This window comes from Ranitomeya imitator, chromosome 7 (assembly GCF_032444005.1).
Source record: "Ranitomeya imitator isolate aRanImi1 chromosome 7, aRanImi1.pri, whole genome shotgun sequence".
NCBI lineage: Eukaryota > Metazoa > Chordata > Amphibia > Anura > Dendrobatidae > Ranitomeya > Ranitomeya imitator.
Genome location: NC_091288.1, coordinates 226,331,714 through 226,357,073, shown reverse-complemented (window position 1 = coordinate 226,357,073; position 25,360 = coordinate 226,331,714). Strand labels below are relative to the sequence as shown.

At 45.6% G+C, this 25,360-nt stretch overlaps 1 protein-coding gene across 1 annotated transcript in view; it reads left to right on the top strand.

Annotated features, from left to right (window-relative positions):
- STK36 (serine/threonine kinase 36) overlaps nt 1-12,509 on the top strand; it is a 112,651-nt gene extending 100,142 nt beyond the window's left edge. The window contains exons 24-27 of the mRNA XM_069735263.1: nt 3,355-3,502; nt 8,449-8,611; nt 8,691-9,416; nt 10,617-12,509. Coding sequence (XP_069591364.1) covers nt 3,355-3,502; nt 8,449-8,611; nt 8,691-9,416; nt 10,617-10,751 — 1,172 coding nt within the window. The 3' untranslated portion in view covers nt 10,752-12,509. The remainder of the gene's footprint in view (nt 1-3,354; nt 3,503-8,448; nt 8,612-8,690; nt 9,417-10,616) is intronic.
- Nucleotides 12,510-25,360: the final 12,851 nt, after the last annotated feature.

The window sequence follows — 25,360 nt, the reverse complement described above, 5'->3', positions numbered from 1 at the left end:
CCCAGAGGTAAAGGGGAAAAGAGAGACAAAACACACTGCAAAGAAAAAAAAAAATGGTCTCAGAACTTCTCTTATCCCTCTATTGAGATGCATTAATACTTTGGGCCACCTGTACTGTTATGACCTGGTGGTTAGGACAATAATGGACCTGGTGGTAAAGAGCACACGGAACGATCTGATGGTTACTAATAACACAGGACAAGCTCTGGGACGTGGGAACTCTGCTGACCGCAATCCCTAATCCTATCACACACACTAGAAATAGCCGTGGATTGCTCCTAACGCTCCCTATGCAACTCGTCACAGCCTAAGAAACTAGCTAGCCCTAAAGATAGAAAAATAAAGCCTACCTTGCCTCAGAGAAATTCCCCAAAGGAAAAGGCAGCCCCCCACTGTGACTGACTGTGAGTTAAGATGAAAATACAAACACAGAGATGAAATAGATATAGCAAAGAGAGGCCCGACTTACTGAACAGACAGAGGATAGGAAAGGTAACTTTGCGGTCAGCACAAAAACTATAAAAAGACCACGCAGAGGGCGCAAAAAGACCCTCCGCACCGACTCACGGTGCGGAGGCGCTCCCTCTGCGTCCCAGAGCTTCCAGCAAGCTGGACAAAAAAATAGCAAACCAGAGAAAAACAAGCAGGAACTTAGCTTCTGCTGGGAAGACAGGTCACAGGAACGATCCAGGAGCGAACCAGACCAATACTGGAACATTGACAGGTGGCATGGAGCAATGATCTAAGTGGAGTTAAATAGAGCAGCCAGCTAACGAATTAACCTCGTCACCTGTGGAAGGAAACTCAGAAGCCGCAGCCCCACTCACAACCACCAGAGGAAGCCCATGGACAGAACCAGCCGAAGTACCATTCATGACCACAGGAGGGAGCTTGACAACAGAATTCACAACAGATACCTAAAATAAGCCCCTGCTGTAAATTAAGAGGTCAATAGACTTGTGTGTTTTTTTTCATCACATTGTAGCAGTGGATGGATAACTAAGATAAGCCCCCCTGCACATGTGATAGCCGTCTGTTGGCCTAAAGTAACCCCAATCCGTAATGTGGGGGTGATGGTCACGGTGTGAATCGTGACATATTGGTGGCAAGGCAGTGGGATCTGAGAAATAGCGGATTAGACGGATGTGGACCAAGCGTTCCAGGAGTTGAGATGAAGGGAAAATTGGAGACAGGTCTATAGTTAGCACAGTTTTGGTTGAGGGATGTTTTTTTAAGTATTGGATGTATGCTTGCATGATCAAATGAAGAGGGAAAAATACAGGAAGAAAGAGGTGGAATATTTTTGTTAGGTGAGTGGTGACAGCTGGGAAAATTGACTGAAGGAGATGTGAGGGAATAGGGTCACTGTTGCAAATAGTATGGTGAGAAGATGTAAGAAGCCTGATCAATTCTTCTGTGACTGGTTCAAAGTCAGATTGTGAGCTAGATGCAGTGGGGGAGGGTGAACAGTGCATGGTATGAAGGGATTGGGAGAAAATTTTCCTCTCCATTATTGACCACAGGGCTTGATGTCTGATAGACCCCTCCCCATTACTAACCCTAGGGCTTGATATCTAATAGACCCCTCTCCATTACTAACCACAGGGCTTGATGCCTGATGGACCCCTCTTCGTTACTAACCCCTGAGCTTAATGTCAGATAGACCTTTCTCCATTACTTAACTTCAGGGCTTCATGTCTGAGAGACCCCGCTCCATTACTAACTCCAGGCCTTGATGCCAGCTGTGTTTTTGGACAAGTCACAGCTGACATCAAACCCAAGCCCCATTACTCCAATTTCCACCACACCTGGGCAATTGGGAAGAGTGAAGGCAAAGCGCAAAAACTGGTGTGATGCGCTACTTGTGGGGTGACTGCGAGCTGGTATTTTTAGGTTGGGAAGGGCCCAATAACCAGGGACCTTCCCAGCCTGATAATATCAGCCCCCAGCTGTCTGCTTTACCTTGGCTGGATATAAAAAAATAGGCTGGAGGGAGGACCCCGTGTCTCTTTATTTTTTTCATTTATTTATTAGGTTAAACCAGGCTAATCTGTAGAATAAACTCAATATGAAAGGCACTCAAGGGTGCAAGTTTATAATATGTAGGGGTTATAAAGTTATATATCTGCAGGATATCTATTCTGTCTATTTATTATCTACATATTATGTTCCAATATCTTTCTACTAGCTAGCTATCAATATCTTTATATAAGATTGCTTGATTAGTTTTGTAAATTGGCTTTAAGTTTCATAGAGAATTGTAGTATGTAAAACATGTTAAAAACACATTGCATACGCATTCTTAACGACAAAAATGTGCATACTCTCATGACACTCATCCAACTGTTATTGATGAACTTCGGAGCGATTTTTTAATATGCAAATGTGAGCAAGCCCTAAGGATAGGTTCACACTGCGTTCAGTGTCTCCGTTAAACGGACTACGTTACACCGCGGCATAACGCTTTTGGAGTCAGTGATTGATTTATACAAGTGCTTCTCACTAAATTAAAATATCATCAAAAAGTGAATTTATTTCAGTTCTTCAATACAAAAAGTGAAACTCGCATATTCTATAGAGTCATTACACACAGAGTGATCTATTTCATGTGTTTATTTCTGTTAATGTTGATGATTATGGCTTACAGCCAAAGAAAACCCAAAAGTCATTGTCTCAGTAAATTAGAATACTTTCTAACATCAGCTTGAAAAATTGAATGTATGTTCAGTAAATGCACTCAATACTTGATCGGGCTCCTTTTGCATCAATTACTGCATCAATGTGGCGTGGAATGGAGGCGACCAGCCTGTGGCACTGCTGAGGGGTTATGGAAGCCCAGGTTGCTTTGATAGCATCCTCCATTGAGCACATCAGGGATGTCATCGGTCAGTGATTACACAGAGGCTGCCGTCAGCTTCTCCGGATTGGAGAAGTCATTGGTCAGTTATTATACAGGAGTTGCCGGCAGCGGATCCTGATGATTTGTACAATCCGCAGCAGAACCGTCCTTAGACGACCATTAATGACTTCAGTGGAAGCAGCCGAGGCCGGAGGTGGCGAGATTCCTGCACCTGGAGCTCAAACTCCATACTGAATAAATTTAGAGTGCTTTGAAAATGTTTTTCATTTTTTTTTTTATTATTTTCAGGTCAATAACATGTCTCCTTTCTGTGATTTTTTTCATAATTTCACAACTTTTCCTTCTTGATATTTTAAGAGTGTATATATGGGCTGAGATCAGGTGTTGTATACAGGCCGCTGGGCAGTAACGTCGATATATATACAGTACATGGGCAGGGATGAGGGACTGTATTATGGATGACCCCGTTTCCTTATCTGTACGTGTTTCCTCAGGGCTTGTGAAGTTCCTGCACTTGGCTCTCATTACTTCAGTTCAGGACCCTGGCCATTTTTTTGGTCTTCTTGGGAGCTCTGAAAGTCTTGTTTTGGTCACTTTAGCCCGACTTGTGCATCCTGGATTCCTGGATCATGTGATTGAAGCGTAAGTTGTGTGTAATGCTGTATTCCGGATATAAAGACTGTGATTTGTAATGATCCGTGGTGTCCTGGTGCCTTCTGTTCTAACTCTCCTGATGTGCAGTATGATGTGTGTCTGTATCTACAGTAGTGTGAAAAAGGGTTCACACTCTTCCCCATTTCCTATTCTTTTTCATGTTTGTCACATTTAAATGTTTCAGATCAGCAAACAAATGTAAATATTAGACAAAGATAAAACAAGTAATCACGCAATGTAGTTTATAAATGAAGGTCTTCATTATTAAAGTGCCCCTATCATCATGATTGTTCTCTGTGACTCCAGTCAGTGTCAGGTCGGTGCCGTTATACTGATTACACTGATTACAAAGCCATCCACAACCTGTCTCCTCCATATATCTCTGAACTAATCTCTCGATACCTTCCCTCACGTGATCTCCGGTCCTCCCAAGACCTCCTTCTCTCCTCCACACTTATTCGCTCCTCATCCAATCGCCTCCAAGACTTCTCCCGAATATCCCCCATCCTCTGGAACTCTCTGCCCCAACACGTCCGACTATCAACCACCAGTCGGATCCTTCAGACGGAACCTGAAAACTTAACTCTTCAGGAAAGCCTACAGCCTGCACTGACACCGCTGCTGCCTCACCAACACCGGAGCTACCGCCTCACCAACACCGGAGCTACCGCCTCACCAACACCGGAGCTACCGCCTCACCAACACCGGAGCTACCGCCTCACCAACACCGGAGCTACCGCCTCACCAACACCGGAGCTACCGCCTCACCAACACCGGAGCTACCGCCTCACCAACACCGGAGCTACCGCCTCACCAACACCGGAGCTACCGCCTCACCAACACCGGAGCTACCGCCTCACCAACACCGGAGCTACCGCCTCACCAACACCGGAGCTACCGCCTCACCAACACCGGAGCTACCGCCTCACCAACACCGGAGCTACCGCCTCACCAACACCGGAGCTACCGCCTCACCAACACCGGAGCTACCGCCTCACCAACACCGGAGCTACCGCCTCACCAACACCGGAGCTACCGCCTCACCAACACCGGAGCTACCGCCTCACCAACACCGGAGCTACCGCCTCACCAACACCGGAGCTCCTGCAACCCTCAACCTACTGTCTCCTTCCCCATAATCCTGTAGAATGTAAGCCCGCAAGGGCAGGGTCCTCGCCCCTCTGTATCAGTCCGTCATTGTTAGTTTGTTTACTGTATGTGATATTTGTAACTTGTATGTAACCCCTTCTCATGTACAGACCATGGAATCAATGGTGCTATATAAATAAATAATAATAATAATAATACCTGTGATCAGGATTGTGCTCAGTGACTACAGTGTCAGCTCAGTGCCGTTTTACTGATTACACTGATACCTGTGGTCAGGATTGTGCTCAGTGACTACAGGCAGTGTCAGGTCGGTGCCGTTATACTGATTACACTGACACCTGTGATCAGGATTGTGCTCAGTGACTACAGGCAGTGTCAGGTCGGTGCCGTTATACTGATTACACTGATACCTGTGATCAGGATTGTGCTCAGTGACTACAGGCAGTGTCAGGTCGGCACCGTTCTACTGATTACACTGATACCTGTGATCAGGATTGTGCTCAGTGACTACAGTGTCAGGTCGGTGCCGTTATACTGATTACACTGACACCTGTGATCATGATTGTGCTCAGTGACTACAGGCAGTGTCAGGTCGGTGCCGTTACACTGATACCTGTGATCAGGATTGTGCTCAGTGACTACAGACAGTGTCAGGTCGGTGCCGTTATACTGATTACACTGATACCTGTGATCAGGATTGTGCACAGTGACTACAGACAAGTGTCAGGTCGGCACCGTTATACTGATTACACTGATCAGGGTCAGGACTTTGACTAGACCACTCCAAAGTCTTATTTTAGTTTTTCTTAAAGGGACACTGTCACCTGAATTTGGAGGGAACAATCTTCAGCCATGGAGGCGGGGTTTTGGGGTGTTTGATTCACCCTTTCCTTACCTGCTGGCTGTAATATTGGATTAAAGTTCATTCTCTGTCCTCCGTAGTACATGCCTGCACAAGGTAATCTTGCCTTGCACAGGCGTGTACTATGGAGGACAGAGAATGAACTTCAATCCAATATTGCAGCCAACATGCAGCCAGCGGGTAAGGAAAGGGTGAATCAAACACCCAAAAACCCCGCCTCCATGGCTGAAGATTGTTCCCTGCAAATTCAGGTGACAGTGTCCCTTTAAGCCATTCAGTGGTGGAGTTGATGGTGTGTTTTGGATCCTTGTCCTGCTGCATAACCCAAGTGTGCTTCAGCTGGAGGTCACGAACAGATGGCCAGACATTTTCCTTCAGGATTTTTTTGGTAGACAGCAGAATTCATGGTTCCATTTACCACAGCAAATCTTCCAGGTCCTGAAGCAGCCAAACAGACCCAGAGCATCACACTACCACCACCGTATTTCACTGTTGGTATGCTGTTCCTTTTCTGAAATGCTGTGTTACTTCTACACCAGATGTAAGCGGACATACACCTCCCATAAAGTTCAACTTTTGTCTTGTCACTCCACAGAGTATTCTTCTAAAAGTTTTGGGAATCATCAAAATGTTTCCTGGCATGACTGAGACGAACCTTTATGTTCTTATTGCTCAGCAGTGGTTTTCATCTTGGAACTCTGCGATGCAGGCCATTTTTGCTCAGCCTCTTTCTTATGGTGGAGTCATGAACCCTGACATTAACTGAGACTAGTGAGGACTGCAGTTCTTTGAGTGTTGTTGTGGTTTAGTTTGTGACCTACTGGATGAGCTGTCGCTGCGATCTTGGAATAACTTTGGTTAGCCGGCCACTCCTGGGAATGTTCACCACTGTTCCGTGTTTTTACCATTTGTGTATAATGGCTCTCACTGTGGTTCACTGGAGTCACAAAGCTTTAGACATGGCTTTATAACCTTTTCCAGACTGATAGATCTAAATTACTGTATATACTCGTGTATAAGCCGACCCCCCCTAATTTTGCAACAAAAAACTGGGAAAACTTATTGACTCAAGTATAAGCCTAGGGTGGAAAATGCAGCAGCTACCGGTAAATGTCAAAAATAGATACCAATAAAAGTAAAATTAATTGGGACATCAGTAGGTTAAGTGTTTGTGAATATCCATATTGAATCAGGAGCCTCATATAATGCTCCATACAGTTCATTATTGCCCCATAAGATTCTCCATATACAAATATGCCCCATATAATGCTCCATGCAGTTCTTTATGGCCCCATAAGATGCCCCATATAATGCTCCATGCAGTTCTTTATGGCCCCATAGATGCTCCGTATAATGCTCCATGCAGTTCTTTATGGCCCCATAAGATGCCCCATATAATGCTCCATGCAGTTCTTTATGGCGGCATAGATGCCCCGTATAATGCTCTATGCAGTTTTTTATGCCCCCATAGATGCCCCATATAATGCTCCATGCAGTTCTTTATGGCCCCATAGATGCTCCTTATAATGCTCCATGCAGTTCTTTATGGCCCCATAAGATGCCCCATATAATGCTCCATGCAGTTCTTTATGGCCCCATAGATGCCCCGTATAATGCTCTATGCAGTTTTTTATGCCCCCATAGATGCCCCATATAATGCTCCATGCAGTTCTTTATGGCCCCATAGACGCTCCATATAATGCCATATAGCATTGTGCCACATGTAATGCTGCTGCTGCACTAAAAAAAAAAAAATGACATACTCACCTCTTGTCGCGGCCCGTTGCTCCCCAGCGTCCCGTCTCTCCGCACTGACTGTTCAGGCAGAGGGCGGCGCGCACACTAATACGTCATCGCGCCCTCTGACCTGAACAGTCACTGCAGAGGACGCGGAAGACGAGGCGGCGGTGGAACGCGGAAAGGTGAGTATGACATACTCACCTCCCATCGCTCCTGACGCGGTCCCCGCATGTCCCACGTCTCGGCAGCTTTTCCTGTAGTGAGCGGTCACGTGACACCGCTCATTACAGTAATGAATATGCGGCTCCACCCCTATGGGAGTGGAGTCTATATTCATAACTTTAATGAGCGGTACCAGTGACCGCTGAACAGGGGAAGAAGCTGCTGTGCCCGAAGACTGTGGGACATGCAGGGACTGCGTCAGGAGCAGGTGAGTATGTCGTATTCACCTTTCCGCGTTCCACCGCCACCTCGTCTTCCGCGTCCTCTGCCCTGACTGTTCAGGAGGGTGCGATGACGTATTAGTGTGCGCGCCGCCTAAGGTGAGTATTTGACAGGCGTCGCTCCCCCTCATCTGTCAAACTCCCCCCCCCCCCCCCCACCTTCCCCCCCCCACCCCACCCACCTTCCATGACTCGAGTATAAGCCGAGAGGGGCACTTTCAGCCCATTTTTTTGGGCTAAAAAATCTTGGCTGATACTCGAGTATATACGGTACTTTGTTTCTTATTTGTTCCAAAATGTCTTTGGATCATGGCATGATGTCTAGCTTTTGAGGATCTTTTGGTCTAGTTCACTTTGTCAGGTAGGTTCTATTTAAGTGATTTCTTGATTGAGAACAGGTGTGGCAGTAATCAGGCCTGGGTGCGGCTAGGGAATGTGAGCTCAGCTTCCCAAAGATTTGATAAACCACAGTTAATTTATGTTTTAAGGGGGGGGGGAGCAATCATATTTCCACACAGGGCCCTGTAGGTTTGGATTTCTTTTTCTCTTAGTAATAAAGACCTTCATTTCTAAACTGCATTTTGTGATTACTTCTGCTATCTTTGTCTAATATTTACATTTATTTGGCGATCTGAAACATATAAATGGGACAAACAAGCAAAAGAATAGGAGATCAGGAAGGGGCAAATACTTTCATATAGCTGTATATCTTCACCTTGCACTGTGGTTAAATGGTACATTGACCGTGCTTTCATTAACCTATGAGAGATTTCCTGCAGGTGCCAGGTTTCTGGTTGGGACGGTCTTCAGACTCTTCTGGATATTGCCAGTCTGGCATCTCAGCTCCTGTGTGTTCCTCTGTCTTTGGACGTCTCATCTGAAACTTTACATGATATCTTGCAATCCCTGAGACAAGAACACGTGGTGGCTTCTCTCCTTCAGGTACCAGTGACTCCTGTGACTGCATGGTCAATCTTCCAATATGGCGAAATAATAATGTGGGCTTTATCATGTTTTACAGGTGTGTTCTCTGCTCCCAGAGGGGCAAGTGGAGACCCCAGTCTGCCTTATTGGCCGCCTTGCACTCATGGATGAGGAGTTCTTGCAGCAGTTCTCTTCCAAGGCTTTATCTTCACAGGATGTGGTGTCATGGTTGAGAAGAGCGGTGTGGTCCGGGTCGGGCTGTGTAGTCATCGAGCTCTTGACTCTATTCAGTCACTTAATCCGATCATCCCTCTCAAACTCCCTGGTGCAGTTAATCATAGGAGACTGTGATGCCCTGCTTCATCAGCACCTTCAGTCTGTGGATCCAGAGATGAGATCAGCCGCCTGTTCCTTGGCTGGAAACCTCTCGCGCCTTGGAGAGTTCCTTTCACCTTCTGTGACAGAAAACCTTGTGGACTGTCTGTCCAATCCAGATGCCAGAGTCCGGAGATCTGCTGCATTTGCTGTAGGGAATTGCGTTTTTCATAGATCCTGTTCTGGAGACAACTTTTCCTGGGTTTCTATCGCAGCATCTCAGTTACTAATTTTATTAAGGGACCCTCAAGTTAAGATTCGTGTCCATGCAGCCACGGCCCTTGGGAACCTGGGGTCATTCTCTGGTGATGGAGCAGATTTTCCGGTTCTTCAGATGAAGGTGCCAAAGTCCCTGCTTCATGCAGCTTGTACAGACCCGGAGGAGCCAGTGCGGCTGGCATCTGTCATCGCGTTACGCAGTCTCAGTGGCATTTCTAACATTTGTCAGGTACTAATAACCTAGAGGTAAAGGTGGGCCATGGTGAGAGTGCGGTGTGTGTCCTACATGCTTCTGACGTGGACAGTATTAGTTTGGAAAAACGAAGACTAAGGGGTGATCTTATTTTAATGTATAAATATATGAGGGGACAGTACAAAGACCTTTCTGATGATCTTTTTAATCATAGACCTGAGACAGGGACAAGGGGGCATCCTCTGCGGTTGGAGGAAAAAAGGTTTAAGCATAATAACAGACGTGGATTCTTTACTGTAAGAGCAGTGAGACTATGGAACTCTCTGCCGTATGATGTTGTAATGAGTGATTCATTACTTAAATTTAAGAGGGGACTGGATACCTTTCTGGAAAAGTATAATGTTACAGGGTATATACACTAGATTCCTTGATAGGGCGTTGATCCAGGGAACTAGTCTGATTGCCGTATGTGGAGTCGGGAAGGAATTTTTTTCCCCAATGTGGAGCTTACTCTTTGCACATGGGGTTTTTTTGCCTTCCTCTGGATCAACATGTTAGGTTAGGCTATGGGTTGAACTAGATGGACATATAGTCTTCCTTCAACCTTAATAACTATGTAACTATGTAACTATGTATTGGTATCACAGGCTAGCAAATGTATCCCGACAGGGCTCATACGATGTGCCAAAGATTGGCACCCTTCTATTCTGGTCCATCCTGGTGGTGCTGTGCCATGTTTATTAAGGCTAATGAATGCTTCTGGAAAGATAGCGCAAGTAGGGTCTTATCTGGGGAAAAATGGGGTAGATACAATTGGATTGTACTCGCCAGACTGAGCTATTATTATAGCACGTAGAATTTATTCGCTGCAGCAGATCCACAGGTCACAAGCGACCAAACCATAGAAATAAAAAGGGGATAGTGTGGATATAATCTGCGCTGCCAAATGAAGATCCAGATGTGTTTTCATGAAGAAGTCTGGTTTATTCAACGCGTTTCAGAGTTATGACTCCTTCATGTTTGTGGTACTTCCTGATGACGGAACTCTGAAACGCCTTGAATAAACCACACTTCTTTATGAAAATACATCTGGATCTTCAATCATTCGGCAGTGCAGATTATGTCCACACTTACCCCTTTATGTTTCTATGTTTATTAAGGCTGACGCTATTCTCGATCCTGTCTGTGCCTGAGCATTTGTTGCTGTTATCTATAAATGTGCCTCTTTCCCTGCAGAAGCTGCGTGCGCTTAATGCTGGCAAGAAACTGTCAGCATCTCTGACTGTTGACACGCCGTCATCATCCCGGACGCATTCCCTCATCCACCACTGTCATAGACTTCTTCAGCAGCTGGCGTTGGACAGCGCATGAGCCTCACGTGACGTACTGCACCCCTTATGTGAAAGATGGATCCGACTGCACTCAACAGGACCTCCAGGAACGGGCACAGACGGCACAACGCAAAATACAGATGCACCTCCACTCCACGAAGGGCTAGACATGATGGTGGGGAAATGATGATTTGTTGCAGTTGTTGTGTGTGTGTATACATACAAGTACTTCTCACAAATTTAGAATATCATCAAAAATTGAATTTATTTCAGTTCTTCAATGCAAAAAGTGAATCTCCTATATCCTATAGAGTCATTACATACAGAGTGATCTATTTCACGTGTTTATTTCTGGTAATGTTGATGATTATGGCTTACAGCCAATGAAAACCCAAAAGTCATTATCTCAGTAAATGAGAATACTTTATAGCACCAGCTTAAAAAATTATTGTAAGATCTGAAATGTTCCCTACTGAGATGTCTGTTCAGTAAATGCACTCAATACTTGGTCGGGCTCCTTTTGCATCAATTACTGCATCAATGCGGCGTGGCATGGAGGCGATCAGCCTGTGGCACTGCTGAGGGGTTATGGAAGCCCAGGTTGCTTTGATAGCAGCCTTCAGCTCATCTGCATTGTTGGGTCTGGTGTCTCATCTTTCTCTTGACAATACTCTATAGATTCTCTATGGGGTTAAGGTCAGGCGAGTTTGCTGCCAATCAAGCCCAGTGATACTGTTGTTTTTACACCAGGTATTGGTAATTTTGGCCGTGTGGACAGCGGCCAAGTCCTGCTGGAGAATGACATTTCCATCTCCAAAAAGCTTGTCGGCAGAGGGAAGCATGAAGGGCTCTACAATGTCCTGGTAGACGGCTGCGCTGACTTTGGTCTTGATAAAACACAGTGGACCTACACCAGCAGATGACATGGCCCCCAAACCATCACTGATAGTGGAGACTTCACACCAGACCTCCAGCAGCTCGGATTGTGGCCTCCACTCTTCCTCCAGACTCTGCGACCTTGATTTCCAAATTAAATGCAGAATTTACTTTCATCTGAACACAACACCTTGGACCACTGACAACAGTCCGGTTCTTTTCCTCCTTGGCCCAGGTAAGACGCTTCTGGCGTTGTCTATTGGTCATGAGCGGCCGGACACAAGGAATGTGACACTTGTCGCCCATGTCCTGGACACGTCTGTGTGTGGTGAAGCAATGACTCCAGCAGCAGTCCGCTGCTTGTGAATCTCCCCCAATTTTCTTAATGTCCTTTTCATAACACTCCTTTCCAGGCTGCAGTTATCCCTGTTGCTCCTTTTTCTACCACACTTTTTCCTTCCACTTTCCATTAATATGCTTGGATACAGAACTGTGTGAACAGCGGCTTCTTTAGCAATGACCTTTTGTGGCTTCCCCTCCTTGTGGAGTGTGTCAGTGACGTCTTCTGGACATCTGTCAGGTCAGCAGTCTTCCCCATGATTGTGGAGCTTCTGACAGACTATGGGACCTTTATAAACACTTAGGAGCCTTTGCAGGTGATTATTGTTAATTATTTTAATTTAATGAGATACTGACTTCTGGGTTTTCATTGGCTGTAAGCCATAATCATCAACATTAACAGAAATAAACACGTGAAATAGATAACTCTGTGTGTAATGTCTCTATAGAATATATGAGATTCACTTTTTGTTTTGAAGAACTGAAATCAATTCACTTTTTGGTGATATTCTAATTTTGTGAGAAGCATTTGTATGTCTTTTTTTATTGGTCTTGTATGCAATAAATATTGTGTGTGACAATCTGCTGAGTGCAGTGCCCCGTCATGGCAGACTACATTACATTTCGTCTTGCATCATTTCTACTGAACGGACTTGGCGCCCCTTGTCCATGTGTACACTTTAATTGTGTAAGCTGCATTGCCATGCCCCACCATGGGCAGGTGCTGAAGAAACCAGCCATGTTTTTTTTAATTTCATGCAACCCTCCAGGTTTGCCTTAACGGTGTACTGCTGCCTGCAGTAGGTGACGGCAAGAAGATGTGGACAGCGCCGGCTGATGCCTTAGCACTTCCCATAGGAGTCACCGAAAACAACAAACTTTTTTGTTTTTAGGGCCTGAACTAGAACTAATACCAGATGGTGTAAGCAGAATGATATAAAGTGCACAAGGACTAAAATGCTACATTGCTCATCCAGAGCCAGGAGATGAGCTCAGAAAGGCGAGTATTCTGTCCGCTCTCTGAACGCAACCTCTGCTTGTAAGCACAGATAAGCCTGTAATCAGGAGGCTCGGTGCCACGATCACACCAGTAGCGGGAAATAAAGTGGTCCTGTGAGCTATTGGTATAAACACCTGCTAGGACCCTGCTGACCCCAGCCTCTTATGAGGAGCTGATTCTGCTGACCCCAACATCTTAGGATGAGGTGACCCTGCAGACCCCAGCCTCTTATGAGGAGCTGATTCTGCTGACCCCAACATCTTAGGATGAGGTGACCCTGCTGACCCCAGCCTCTTATGAGGAGCTGATTCTGCTGACCCCAACATCTTAGGATGAGGTGACCCTGCAGACCCCAGCCTCTTATGATGAGCTGATTCTGCTGACCCCAACATCTTAGGATGAGGTGACCCTGCTGACCCCAGCCTCTTATGAGGAGCTGATTCTGCTGACCCCAACATCTTAGGATGAGGTGACCCTGCTGACCCCAGCCTGTTATGATGAGCTGATTCTGCTGACCCCAACATCTTAGGATGAGGTGACCCTGCTGACCCCAGCCTCTTATGATGAGCTGATTCTGCTGACCCCAACATCTTAGGATGAGGTGACCCTGCTGACCCCAGCCTTTTATGATGAGCTGATTCTGCTGACCCCAACATCTTAGGATGAGGTGACCCTGCTGACCCCAGCCTCTTATGATGATGAGCTGACTCTGGAGCACCCGCCAGAGCCGTGGGGCACTCTGTACAGGGCCGGTTCTTAAAGGGGACATGTCACGGTAGCAGTGGCCCTGGGCGTCCAATAAAAGGGGATGTAAATGGGAATAAAGTTTATAAGTTTATGGGATTAAATGTTTGTCACTCCACCTGTGGTATTCGGCAATAAAGGTGTTAGCCGACGTTGCTTGGAGAGGCCGCTGGGGCTGATGGTAATGCAGCAGAGTTGGTACAGCTCTCCACAGGTAGAGCTTTAGTCCCAGGGCACTTAGGTGGAATTGTGAGATGATGGATGTTGTAGTAGCTGTGGTGCAGGGTGGATGGCGCAGTAAATAAATGTGAGGATACAGCGTGGTGCAGTTTCCAATGCTTACTTACAGTTCTCCAGTGCACAAACTCCAGTTGGAGGCTATGTTCTCTGGGTGAGTGGTCCAGTAAACTCCCAGGTAGTTTGGGGTGCACCTTTCCAGGACTTCTTTCATATGTCTTTCTCTGGCCGTCTCGCTACACTGGCTTCCACTTCTGGTCAGCGTCTTTCCCCACAGTTTCCCTAGCTAGCAGCCGCGGACCTTATAGGGCGACCTCCTCTGAGTCTCCTTGCTCCTATATGGCTGCCTTTTTGGTGAAGTATGGGTGGATGTGGCTGTGGCACATACAGATATCACAGCCTCCGGTTAGCTAGCTGAGTCCTTAGTTTCTCCACAAGTTTGAGGGCCGATACCTCACTGCGACCTGGTTCCTCCACTTCTGGATATGAGCCCTACGGGTGGACTTCTCACTACCCGTGCCTCTAGGACTCCTTCTGTTCTCTCAAGAGCTTCCTTCTGTTTCTCTCTTCCTTTTTTTAGTTGTGTTCTGCAATGTCTTTCTCTTTTAGTCTCCTCAGGACCAACTGCTGTCACATGTCTGCTCTGTTCTTCTCCCTGCATACTCACTGTCTGCCTCTAGACTGTTCTAACTCAATAGTCAGCTCCTCCCCTTTTCCTACCTTCCCCACCCACTCCACAACACCCTTTCCTATCCAGCCTGAGATGAGACCTTCCTCCCTTAGGGTACGTCCAGGTGCCCCGACTGAACTGGTGTGTGTTGGGTGCGAGGGTTAGAGTCCTGGGTGGTGTCCCCTCCTTACCTGAAAGTGGGACACAACACCTCTGGGTGAGGTGCAGTACCTCTGTGGTGACTGAACCCTCAGAGGCACCACAACTCTGCTGACCACAGCCAGTTATGATGAGCTGACTGACCCCAGCCTCATGACGATGAGGTGGTTCTGCTGACCCCAGCCTCTTATGATGATGAGATGACTCTGCTGACCCCAGCCTCATGATGATGAGGTGGTTCTGCTGACCCCAGCCTCTTAAGATGATGAGATGACTCTGCTGACCCTAGCCTGTTATGATGATTCATAGAATGGTAGAGTTGGAAGGGACCTCCTTGGTCATCTGGTCCATCCCCCTGCTCAAAGCAGGATTCACTAAATCATCCCAGACAGATGTCTGTCCAGCCTCTGTTTGAAAACTTCTATGGAAGAAGAACTCACCACTAGTGATGAGCGAGTGTACTCATTGCTCGATTGATCTCCGAGTATTTGTTAGTGTTCGGAAATTAAGTTTTCATCGCCTCAGCTGAATGATTTACAGCTACTACCCAGCCTGAGTACATGGGGTTGCCTGGTTACTAGGGAATCCTCACATGTAATCAAGCTGGCTAATAGCTGTAAATCATCCAGCTGCGGCGATGAAAACTTAATCTCCGAACACTAACAAATACTCTGAGATCACCCGGGCGTGCTCGGGAAAACCCGAGCAATTAGTATACTCGCTCATCACTACTCACCCCCTCTCATGGCAGCCTGTTCCACTCATTGATCACCCTCACTGTCAAAAAGTTTTTTCTAATATCTAATCTGTGTCTCCTCCCTTTCAGTTTCATCCCATTGCTTCTAGTCTTTCCTTGTGCAAATGAGCATAAAAATGATACTTCTACAATGTGACCGCCCTTGAGATATTTGTAGGCAGCTATTAAGTCTTCTCTCAGTCTTATTTTTTGCAAACTAAGCCTTCCCAAATCCTGTAACCGTTCCTCATAGGACATGGTTTGCAGACCGGTCACCATTCTAGTCGCTCTTCTCTGAGCTTGCTCCAGTTTGTTGATGTCTTTTTTTTAAATGTGGTGCCCAAAACTGGGAACAGTATTCCAGGTGAGGTCTGACCGAAGAGGACTAGAGGGTAATAATGACTTTGCGTGATCTAGACTGTATGCTTCTGTTAATACATGCCAGAATTGTATTTGCCTTTTTTGCTGCTGCATCACACTGTTGACTCATGTTCAGTTTATGATCTATTACTATACCCAAGTCTTTTCCACATGTGCTGTTGCTTAGCCCTATTCCTCCCATTCTGTATATGCTTTCTTCATGTTTATTGCCCAGATGTAGTACTTTGCATTTTTCCTTGTTAAAAACCATTCTGTTAGTTGCTGCTCACTTCTCCAGTTTATTTATCTTTTTAAATCCTCACTCTCTCTTCTCCAGTATTAGCTATCCCTCCTAGGTTTGTGTCATCAGCAAATTTAATCAGTATACCCTCAATTTCTTCATCTAAATCATTGATGAACCAATACAGAGCCCAGGACAGAACCCTGTGATACCCCACCTGAGACATTCTTCCAACTGAAAGTGCAGCCATTTACGACCACTCTTTGGGTCCGATCACTAAGCCAGTTATGAATCCACCTAACAGTTGCCTTGTCCATTCCATACTTAGTTATTTTTTCAATAAGGATGGTGTGAGATAATTTGTCAAATGCTTTGCTAAAGTCAAGATATACTATATCTACAGTATTTACCTGATCCACCCAGTCAGTGATTCTGTCATAGAAGGAAATTAAGTTAGTCTGACGAGACATATTAGTTACAAACACATGCTGACTCTGGTTAATCACTTCATTCTTATTCAGGTACTTACATACATGTGGTTTAATAATTTGTTCAAAGATTTTTCCTGGTGTAGAAGTCAGACTCTCCAGCCTATAGTTCTGTGTCCACCTTCTTCCCCTTTGTGAAGATAGGAACATTTGCTCTTCTCCAGTCTTCTGGGACTTCTCCTGTTCTCCAAGAATTTTCAAAGATTATGGAGAGTGGTTCAAAAATTTCTTCTGCTATCTCCTTCAGTACACTGGGGTGTAATTCATCTGGACCTGGAGACTTGAATTAATTTACGTTAGCTAAGTGTTTCCTCACTGTCTTTCTCTTTATAGATATCCTGGATTCTTCTATTACTTTAATAGGACAGTGAAGATCAATTGATATTATATTTCCTTTCTGAGAGAAAACAGATGCAAAATAGGAATTTAAAAGTTTGGCCTTCTCAACATCCTTTCTTACCATTTCATCATTTTCATCCTGTAAAAATCCTATTGCATCTTTTACTTTTGACATATCCCCAAAATCCTTTTTTGTTGCTTTTGACGTCTCTTGCACGCCTTAATTCATTGTCAGCTTTAGTTTATCTGACTTGTGCCCTGCAGGTTCTGCTGACAGCATTATATTCTTCTTTATATATGCCTCCCTCTTTCCATTTGATAAACATTTCTTCCTTTTTAGCATGTGTTTAAGTTCTTTGTTCATCCATCCTGGTTCCTTAAATGCTTTGTATTCTTCCCTCTTTTTGGAATTGTTAACGATTGTACCTTGAGAATCTCATTTTTCAAGATTTCCCACCCTTCCTGGACATTTTTGTCCTTAAGGATATCCCGTCATTGTATCCCTCCAATTCTCTTTCTGAGTCCCTTTAAAATCTGCCTTTCTGAAATCTAACCTTGAAGTCTGAGTCTTTACATGTCTTGGCCCTCTAGTTATCCAAAATTCTAAAATAGCATGGTCGCTACCTCCTAGGGTCCCAGCCACTCTTACCTCCTCAACCATTTCCTCCCTGTTTATTAGGATTAGATCCAAGGTAGTAGATCCCCTTGTTTTCTCCCCTACCTTTTGGAAGATAAAGTTGTCAGCAAGAGAGGGTAAGAATTTGCTTGACCTGTTTATTTTGCCTGAGATTCCCAACAAATGTCTGGATAGTTGAAATCTCCCATGACACCTATGTCATATTTTTGACCATAGCCTCTTATGATGAGCTGATTCTGCTGCCCCAGCATCTTATGATGATGAGGTGACTCTGCTGACACCAACCTCTTATGATGATGTGACCCTGCTGACACCAGCCTCTTAGGATGGTGAGGTGACTCTGCTGACCATAGGCTCTTATACGATACGATACACTTTATTGATCCCGGGGGGGAATTATGGTATTACAGCAGCAATACAAATAGCAGTACATAAAATATTTGGACACAGATCTTGCACAGGTATACCCACATTACATAACAGATAAATGTGGGTAGTTCAGGTATATAAATTACTGTTAATTGACATTAGTACACCAGCAATCAGTCATTATTGTCTACCACCCTTAGGAAATGATTATACATCCCCATAGCAGTAGGTACAAACCATTTCCTGAGTTTCTCCTTCTTGCCCCTTAGTAGGATTAGACGACTGCTGAATGTGCTCTTCTGCTCGTATAGTGGGTGTGTATTATTGATCATTATAGTCCTACACTTCTTCTGAATCCTATCCTCCAATACCTCCTCAGAAGAGGCCAGATGGAGGCCAACAGCCGAGCTGCCTTCTTGATAAGTTTGTTGAGCTTATTAGCGTCAGCTTCTCGCACACTACTGCCCCAGCAGTGATTCTGCTGACCCCGGCCTCTTTTGAAGATGAGCTGACCCTGCTGTCCCCAGCCTCTTATGATGATGATGTGATTCTGCTGACCCCAGCGACTTATGATGATGTGATTCTGCTGACCCCAGCCACTTATGATGATGTGATTCTGCTGATCCAACCTCTTATGATGAGCTGACCCTGCTGTCCCCAGCCTCTTATGATGAGTTGACCCTGCTGTCCCCAGCCTCTTATGATGATGAGCTGACCCTGCTGTCCACAGCCTCTTATGATGATGAGGTGATTCTGCTGACCCCAGCCACTTATGATGAGCTGATTCTGCTGATCCAACCTCTTATGATGAGCTGACCCTGCTGTCACCAGCCTCTTATGATGATGAGCTGACCCTGCTGTCCCCAGCCTCTTATGATGATGAGCTGACCCTGCTGTCCCCAGCCTCTTATGATGAGTTGACCCTGCTGTCCCCAGCCTCTTATGATGATGAGCTGACCCTGCTGTCCACAGCCTCTTATGATGATGAGGTGATTCTGCTGACCCCAGCCACTTATGATGAGCTGATTCTGCTGATCCAACCTCTTATGATGAGCTGACCCTGCTGTCACCAGCCTCTTATGATGATGAGCTGACCCTGCTGTCCCCAGCCTCTTATGATGATGAGCTGACCCTGCTGTCCCCAGCCTCTTATGATGAGGTGACTCTGCTTACTCCAGCCTCTTATGATGATGATGTGATTCTCCTTACCCTAGCGACTTATGATGATGATATGCTGCTGACCCCAGCCAGTTATGATGAGATGCTGCTGTCCCCAGCCACTTATGATGATATGATTCTGCTGACCCCAGCCACTTATGATGATGTGTTTCTGCTGATCCAGCCTCTTATGATGAGCTGACCCTGCTGTCCCCAGCCTCTTATGATGATGTGGTGATTCTGCTGACCCCAGCGACTTTTGATGATGAGCTGACCCTGCTGTCCACAGCCTCTTATGATGATGAGATGCTGCTGACCCCAGCCACTTATGATGATGAGCTGACACTGCTGTCCACAGCCACTTAAGATGATATGATTCTGCTGATCCAGCCTCTTATGATGATTCTGCTGACACCATTGTTTTATGATGATATGACCCTGCTAATCCTAGCCTTTTATGATGATCAGCTGACTCTACTGACCACAGCCTCTATTGATGATGTGACTCTGCTGACCCCAACCTCTTATGAGGATGTGGTTTGCTGACACCATTGTTTTATGATGATGTGACTCTGCCAAACACAGCCACGTATAATGATGATGAGGTGACTCTGCTGACCCCAGCCTCTTATAATGATGTGATTCTGCTGAGATCATTGTTTTATTATAATGAGATGACCCTGCTGACCCTAGCCTAGTTGCATAGATATATAGGTTGAAAAAGCTCCTCGTTCATAAAGTCCAACCTTTCTCCACCAATTGCACATTTGGTCACTAATTTAACTATAACCCACAATTTTATGTGTATTGAAGAAGTCATCTTTCCATTAAGAGCTGTTATAGTGTCGGCCATTACTACCACTTGTGGTCGGCATTCCTCAGTCTGACGGCTCTAACTGTAAAGAACCCTTTCCTGTTTAGCTGCCGGAATCTCCTTTCTTCCACCCGTAATGAGTGACCCTGGTCCTCCGTACAGTCTTTGGAAGGAATAAGTCCTGTGCCGGTCTATGTACTGGCCACATGTATATTTATACATGTAAATGAGATCTCCTCTGAGGTGTCTCTTTTCTAAGCTAAACAAGTGCAGCTTTTCCAACTTCTCATATGAGAGGCCTCCATCCCTTGTAATAATCTAGTTGCCTGTTGTTGAACTCATTGTAACTTCTGAATATCCTTTTTAAAATGTGGAGCCCAAAACTGGATCCCATATTCTAGATGTGGTCTCACCAGTGATTTATAAAGGGATACTAATATGTTGGGATCGCAGGATTTTATCTAATTTTAAACACCCAAAAATCTTGTTTGCTTTTGCAGCTACTGCCTGACATTGAGTGCTGCTGCTCATCTTTCTTGTAAGCAGAATCCCTCATCGTTCTCCTGTTCAGTGGTCTCGAGCAATTCTTCCATTTAATTTACAGTAGTGTTCAAAATAATAGCCGTCCAATATGATTAACCAGATGAATCCCTGTTTTTGGTACAAATTATATCACGACGTGTTACCCAATTTACCAGTTGGTGCAGTAGATAAGAAAACCACCAGACTCCGCATTCATGATCTGCAAGTTTGAGTCTGTGTATTAGAATCATTAAATGAAAGGGGGTGATCACAATAATATCAGTCTGGAGATCAATTAGTGAGGTCAATCATTCTGTGAAGAGACAGGTGTGAATCAGGTGGCCCCTATTTAAGGGTGAAGCCAGGACATGTTATACATGCATTTTTCCTTGAAAGCCTGAGAACTATGGGTTGTTCGAGACATTGTTCAGAAGAACATCATACTTAGATTAATAAGTTGATTGGAGAAGGCAAAACTTATAAAGAAGTGCAGACAATGATCGGCTGTGCAGCTAAAATGATCTCAAATGCTTTATATTGGAAAGCCACACCAGAGAGACGAGAAAGATAATGGAAGACTACCTGTTGTGAATTATGTTGTCGGGCTCCCTCCTGTGGTCATGAATGGTACTTCGGCTGATTCTGTCCATGGACTTCCTCTGGTGGGTGTTTCTGAGTTTCCTTCCACAGGTGACGAGGTTAATTCGTTAGCTGGCTGCTCTATTTAACTCCACTTAGATCTTTGCTCCATGCCACCTGTCAATGTTCCAGTATTGGTCTAGTTCACTCCTGGATCGTTCTTGTGACCTGTCTTCCCAGCAGAAGCTAAGTTCCAGCTTGTATTTTCTTTGGTTTGCTATTTTTCTGTCCAGCTTGCTATTTTTATTGTTGTCTTGCTTGCTGGAAGCTCTGGGACGCAGAGGGAGCGCCTCCGCACCGTGAGTCGGTGCGGAGGGTCTTTTTGCGCCCTCTGCGTGGTCTTTTTGTAGGTTTTTGTGCTGACCGCAAAGCAACCTTTCCTATCCTCAGTCTGTTCAGTAAGTCGGGCCTCACTTTGCTAAATCTATTTCATCTCTGTGTTTGTATTTTCATCTTTACTCACAGTCATTATATGTGGGGGGCTGCCTTTTCCTTTGGGGAATTTCTCTGAGGCAAGGTAGGCTTTATTTTTCTATCTTCAGGGCTAGCTAGTTCCTTAGGCTGTGCCGAGTTGCATATGGAGCGTTAGGAGCAATCCACGGCTATTTCTAGTGTGTGTGATAGGATTAGGGATTGCGGTCAGCAGAGTTCCCACGTCCCAGAGCTTGTCCTTCATTATCAGTAACTATCAGGTCATTCCGTGTGCTCTTAACCACCAGGTCCATTATTATCCTGACCACCAGGTCATAACAACTGCCATTCTGGCTATTCTTCCATCCATGAGAATGGTAAAGACTCAGCCACTGATCGGCTCCAGGATGATCACAGTCTCACGTTACTAATGATCGGCTGCAGGATGATCACAGTCTCACGTTACCAATGATCGGCTCCAGGATGATCACAGACTGTCTCACGTTACCAATGATCGGCTGCAGGATGATCAGAGTCTCACGTTACCAATGATCGGCTCCAGGGTGATCACAGACTGTCTCACGTTACCAATGATCGGCTGCAGGATGATCAGAGTCTCACGTTACCAATGATCGGCTCCAGGATGATCAGTCTCACGTTACCAGTGATCGGCTCCAGGATGATCACAGTCTCACGTTACCAATGATCGGCTCCAGGATGATCACAGACAGTCTCACGTTACCAATGATCGGCTCCAGGATGATCACAGTCTCACGTTACCAGTGATCGGCTCCAGGATGATCACAGACAGTCTCACGTTACCATTGATCGGCTCCAGGATGATCACAGTCTCACGTTACCAATGATCGGCTCCAGGATGATCACAGTCTCATGTTACCAATGATCGGCTCTAGGATGATCACAGTCTCACGTTACCAATGATCGGCTCCAGGATGATCACAGTCTCACGTTACCAATGATCGGCTCCAGGATGATCACACAGTCTCACGTTACCAATGATCGGCTCCAGGATGATCATAGTCTCACGTTACCAGTGATCGGCTCCAGGATGATCACAGTCTCACTTTACCAATGATCGGCTCCAGGATGATCATAGTCTCACGTTACCAGTGATCGGCTCCAGGATGATCACAGTCTCACGTTACCAATGATCGGCTCCAGGATGATCACAGTCTCACGTTACCAATGATCGGCTCCAGGATGATCACAGACAGTCTCACGTTACCAATGATCGGCTCCAGGATGATCACAGACTGTCTCACGTTACCAATGATCGGCTCCAGGATGATCACAGACAGTCTCACGTTACCAGTGATCGGCTCCAGGATGATCACAGTCTCACGTTACCAATGATCGGCTCCAGGATGATCACAGTCTCACGTTACCAATGATCGGCTCTAGGATGATCACAGACAGTCTCACGTTACCAATGATCGGCTCCAGGATGATCACAGACTGTCTCACGTTACCAATGATCGGCTCCAGGATGATCATAGTCTCACGTTACCAGTGATCGGCTCCAGGATGATCACAGTTTCACGTTACCAATGATCGGCTCCAGGATGATCATAGTCTCACGTTACCAATGATCGGCTCCAGGATGATCACAGACAGTCTCACGTTACCAATGATCGGCTCCAGGATGATCACAGACTGTCTCACGTTACCAATGATCGGCTCCAGGATGATCACAGACAGTCTCACGTTACCAATGATCGGCTCCAGGATGATCACAGACTGTCTCACGTTGCCAATGATCGGCTCCTGGATGATCATAGTCTCACGTTACCAGTGATCGGCTCCAGGATGATCACAGTCTCACGTTACCAATGATCGGCTCCAGGATGATCATAGTCTCACGTTACCAATGATCGGCTCCAGGATGATCACAGTCTCACGTTACCAATGATCGGCTCCAGGATGATCACAGACAGTCTCACGTTACCAATGATCGGCTCCAGGATGATCACAGACTGTCTCACGTTACCAATGATCGGCTCCAGGATGATCATAGTCTCACGTTACCAGTGATCGGCTCCAGGATGATCACAGACTGTCTCACGTTACCAATGATCGGCTCCAGGATGATCACAGACAGTCTCACGTTACCAATGATCGGCTCCAGGATGATCATAGTCTCACGTTACCAATGATCGGCTCCAGGATGATCACAGACTGTCTCACGTTACCAATGATCGGCTCCAGGATGATCACAGACAGTCTCACGTTACCAATGATCGGCTCCGGGATGATCACAGTCTCACGTTACCAATGATCGGCTCCAGGATGATCACACACAGTCTCATGTTACCTGTGTGGACTGTGACCGAAGATGCCTGTGTGACGCTAATCTCTTACCAAGAAGTCCCCGCAAAGTCCCACTATTAGGCCTTGTTTCCATTTGCGAGAAACACGTCCGTGTCTCGCATGTGAAAACCAAGCTCTGGCGCCGTCACTCCAGAGCGGAGCGTGCGGCTGCATAGCAACACATGGAGCCGCACGCTCCGCTCCCAAGTGCCAGCGCCAGAGCTTGGTTTTCACATGCGAGACACGGACGTGTTTCTCGCAAATGGAAACAAGGCCTAAAAAAAATAAGACTTGTACTGAAGTGGATACAATCTGCCAAAGAACACATCAACTGGCCTAAAGAGAAATGGAGAAGCGTTCTGTGGACTGATGAAAGTGAAACTGTTATTTGTGGGTCCAAAGGCCGCAGACAGTTCATCAGACGACCCCCAAACTCTGCAGCCACAGCACCCTCTGAAGACCGTGAAGCATGGTGGAGCCAGCCAATATACAGATGAAGGTAGGGTGCACTACACAAAAATAGATATATAGAGAGGGAGGGGCTGCACAATGCGTGGGGGGAAGTGGTACTGGAAAAGAGAAAAAGTCCAACGCATAAATATGCGCACACCTGAATATAGAAAAAATGCCAAAAACACTTTATTGACAACCAAGAACACACAAAGAGTAAAAACAGAAAACAATCCAACACCCCTGGTACCAGTGTGGTCCATGTAGCTATAATAATAATAATTTTTATTTATATAGCGCCAACATATTCCGCAGCGCTTTACAAATTATAGAGGGGACTTGTACAGACAATAGACATTACAGCATAACGGAAATACAGTTCAAAACAGATACCAGGAGGAGTGAGGGCCCTGCTGCTCGCAAGCTACAAACTATGAGGAAAAGGGGAGACACGAGAGGTGGATGGTAACAATTGCTATAGTTATTCGGACCGGCCATAGTGTAAGGCTCGGGTGTTCATGTAAAGCTGCATGAACCAGTTAACTGCCTAAGTATGTAGCAGTACAGACACAGAGGGCTAATACTGCATAAAGTGTATGAGAACATGATGCGAGGAACCTTTTTTTTTTTTTTTTTTATTATAAATAGGCCACACAGGGATCGTTAGGTTAATGCATTGAGGCGGTAGGCCAGTCTGAACAAATGAGTTTTTAGGGCACGCTTAAAACTGTGGGGATTGTGGCTAGCCAAACTTGAGCGCCAAATTGCCACACTAGACATAAGGAGCCTCCCTGACACTGACAGTGTGAGAAAAGAGGTTACACAACAGGCATCTAATGGGTATAATAACATGTGAGCAGCTAGAATAGGCGTCCCCAAACTGGTGTGAAAAGGCCCATCATAAAAAGAATGCTATACTAATATGCAGCAATATATGTCTATATACAGGTGCATCTCACAAAATTAGAATATTATCAAAAAGTGAATTTATTTCATTTCTTCAATAAAAAGAAGTGAACCTCATATTCTATAGAGTCATTACACAGTGATCTATTTCACGTGTTTATTAATGTTGATGATTGTACAGGATTACTGTAGTTTTCCGATTGGGCACATTGGACATCTTGCTATT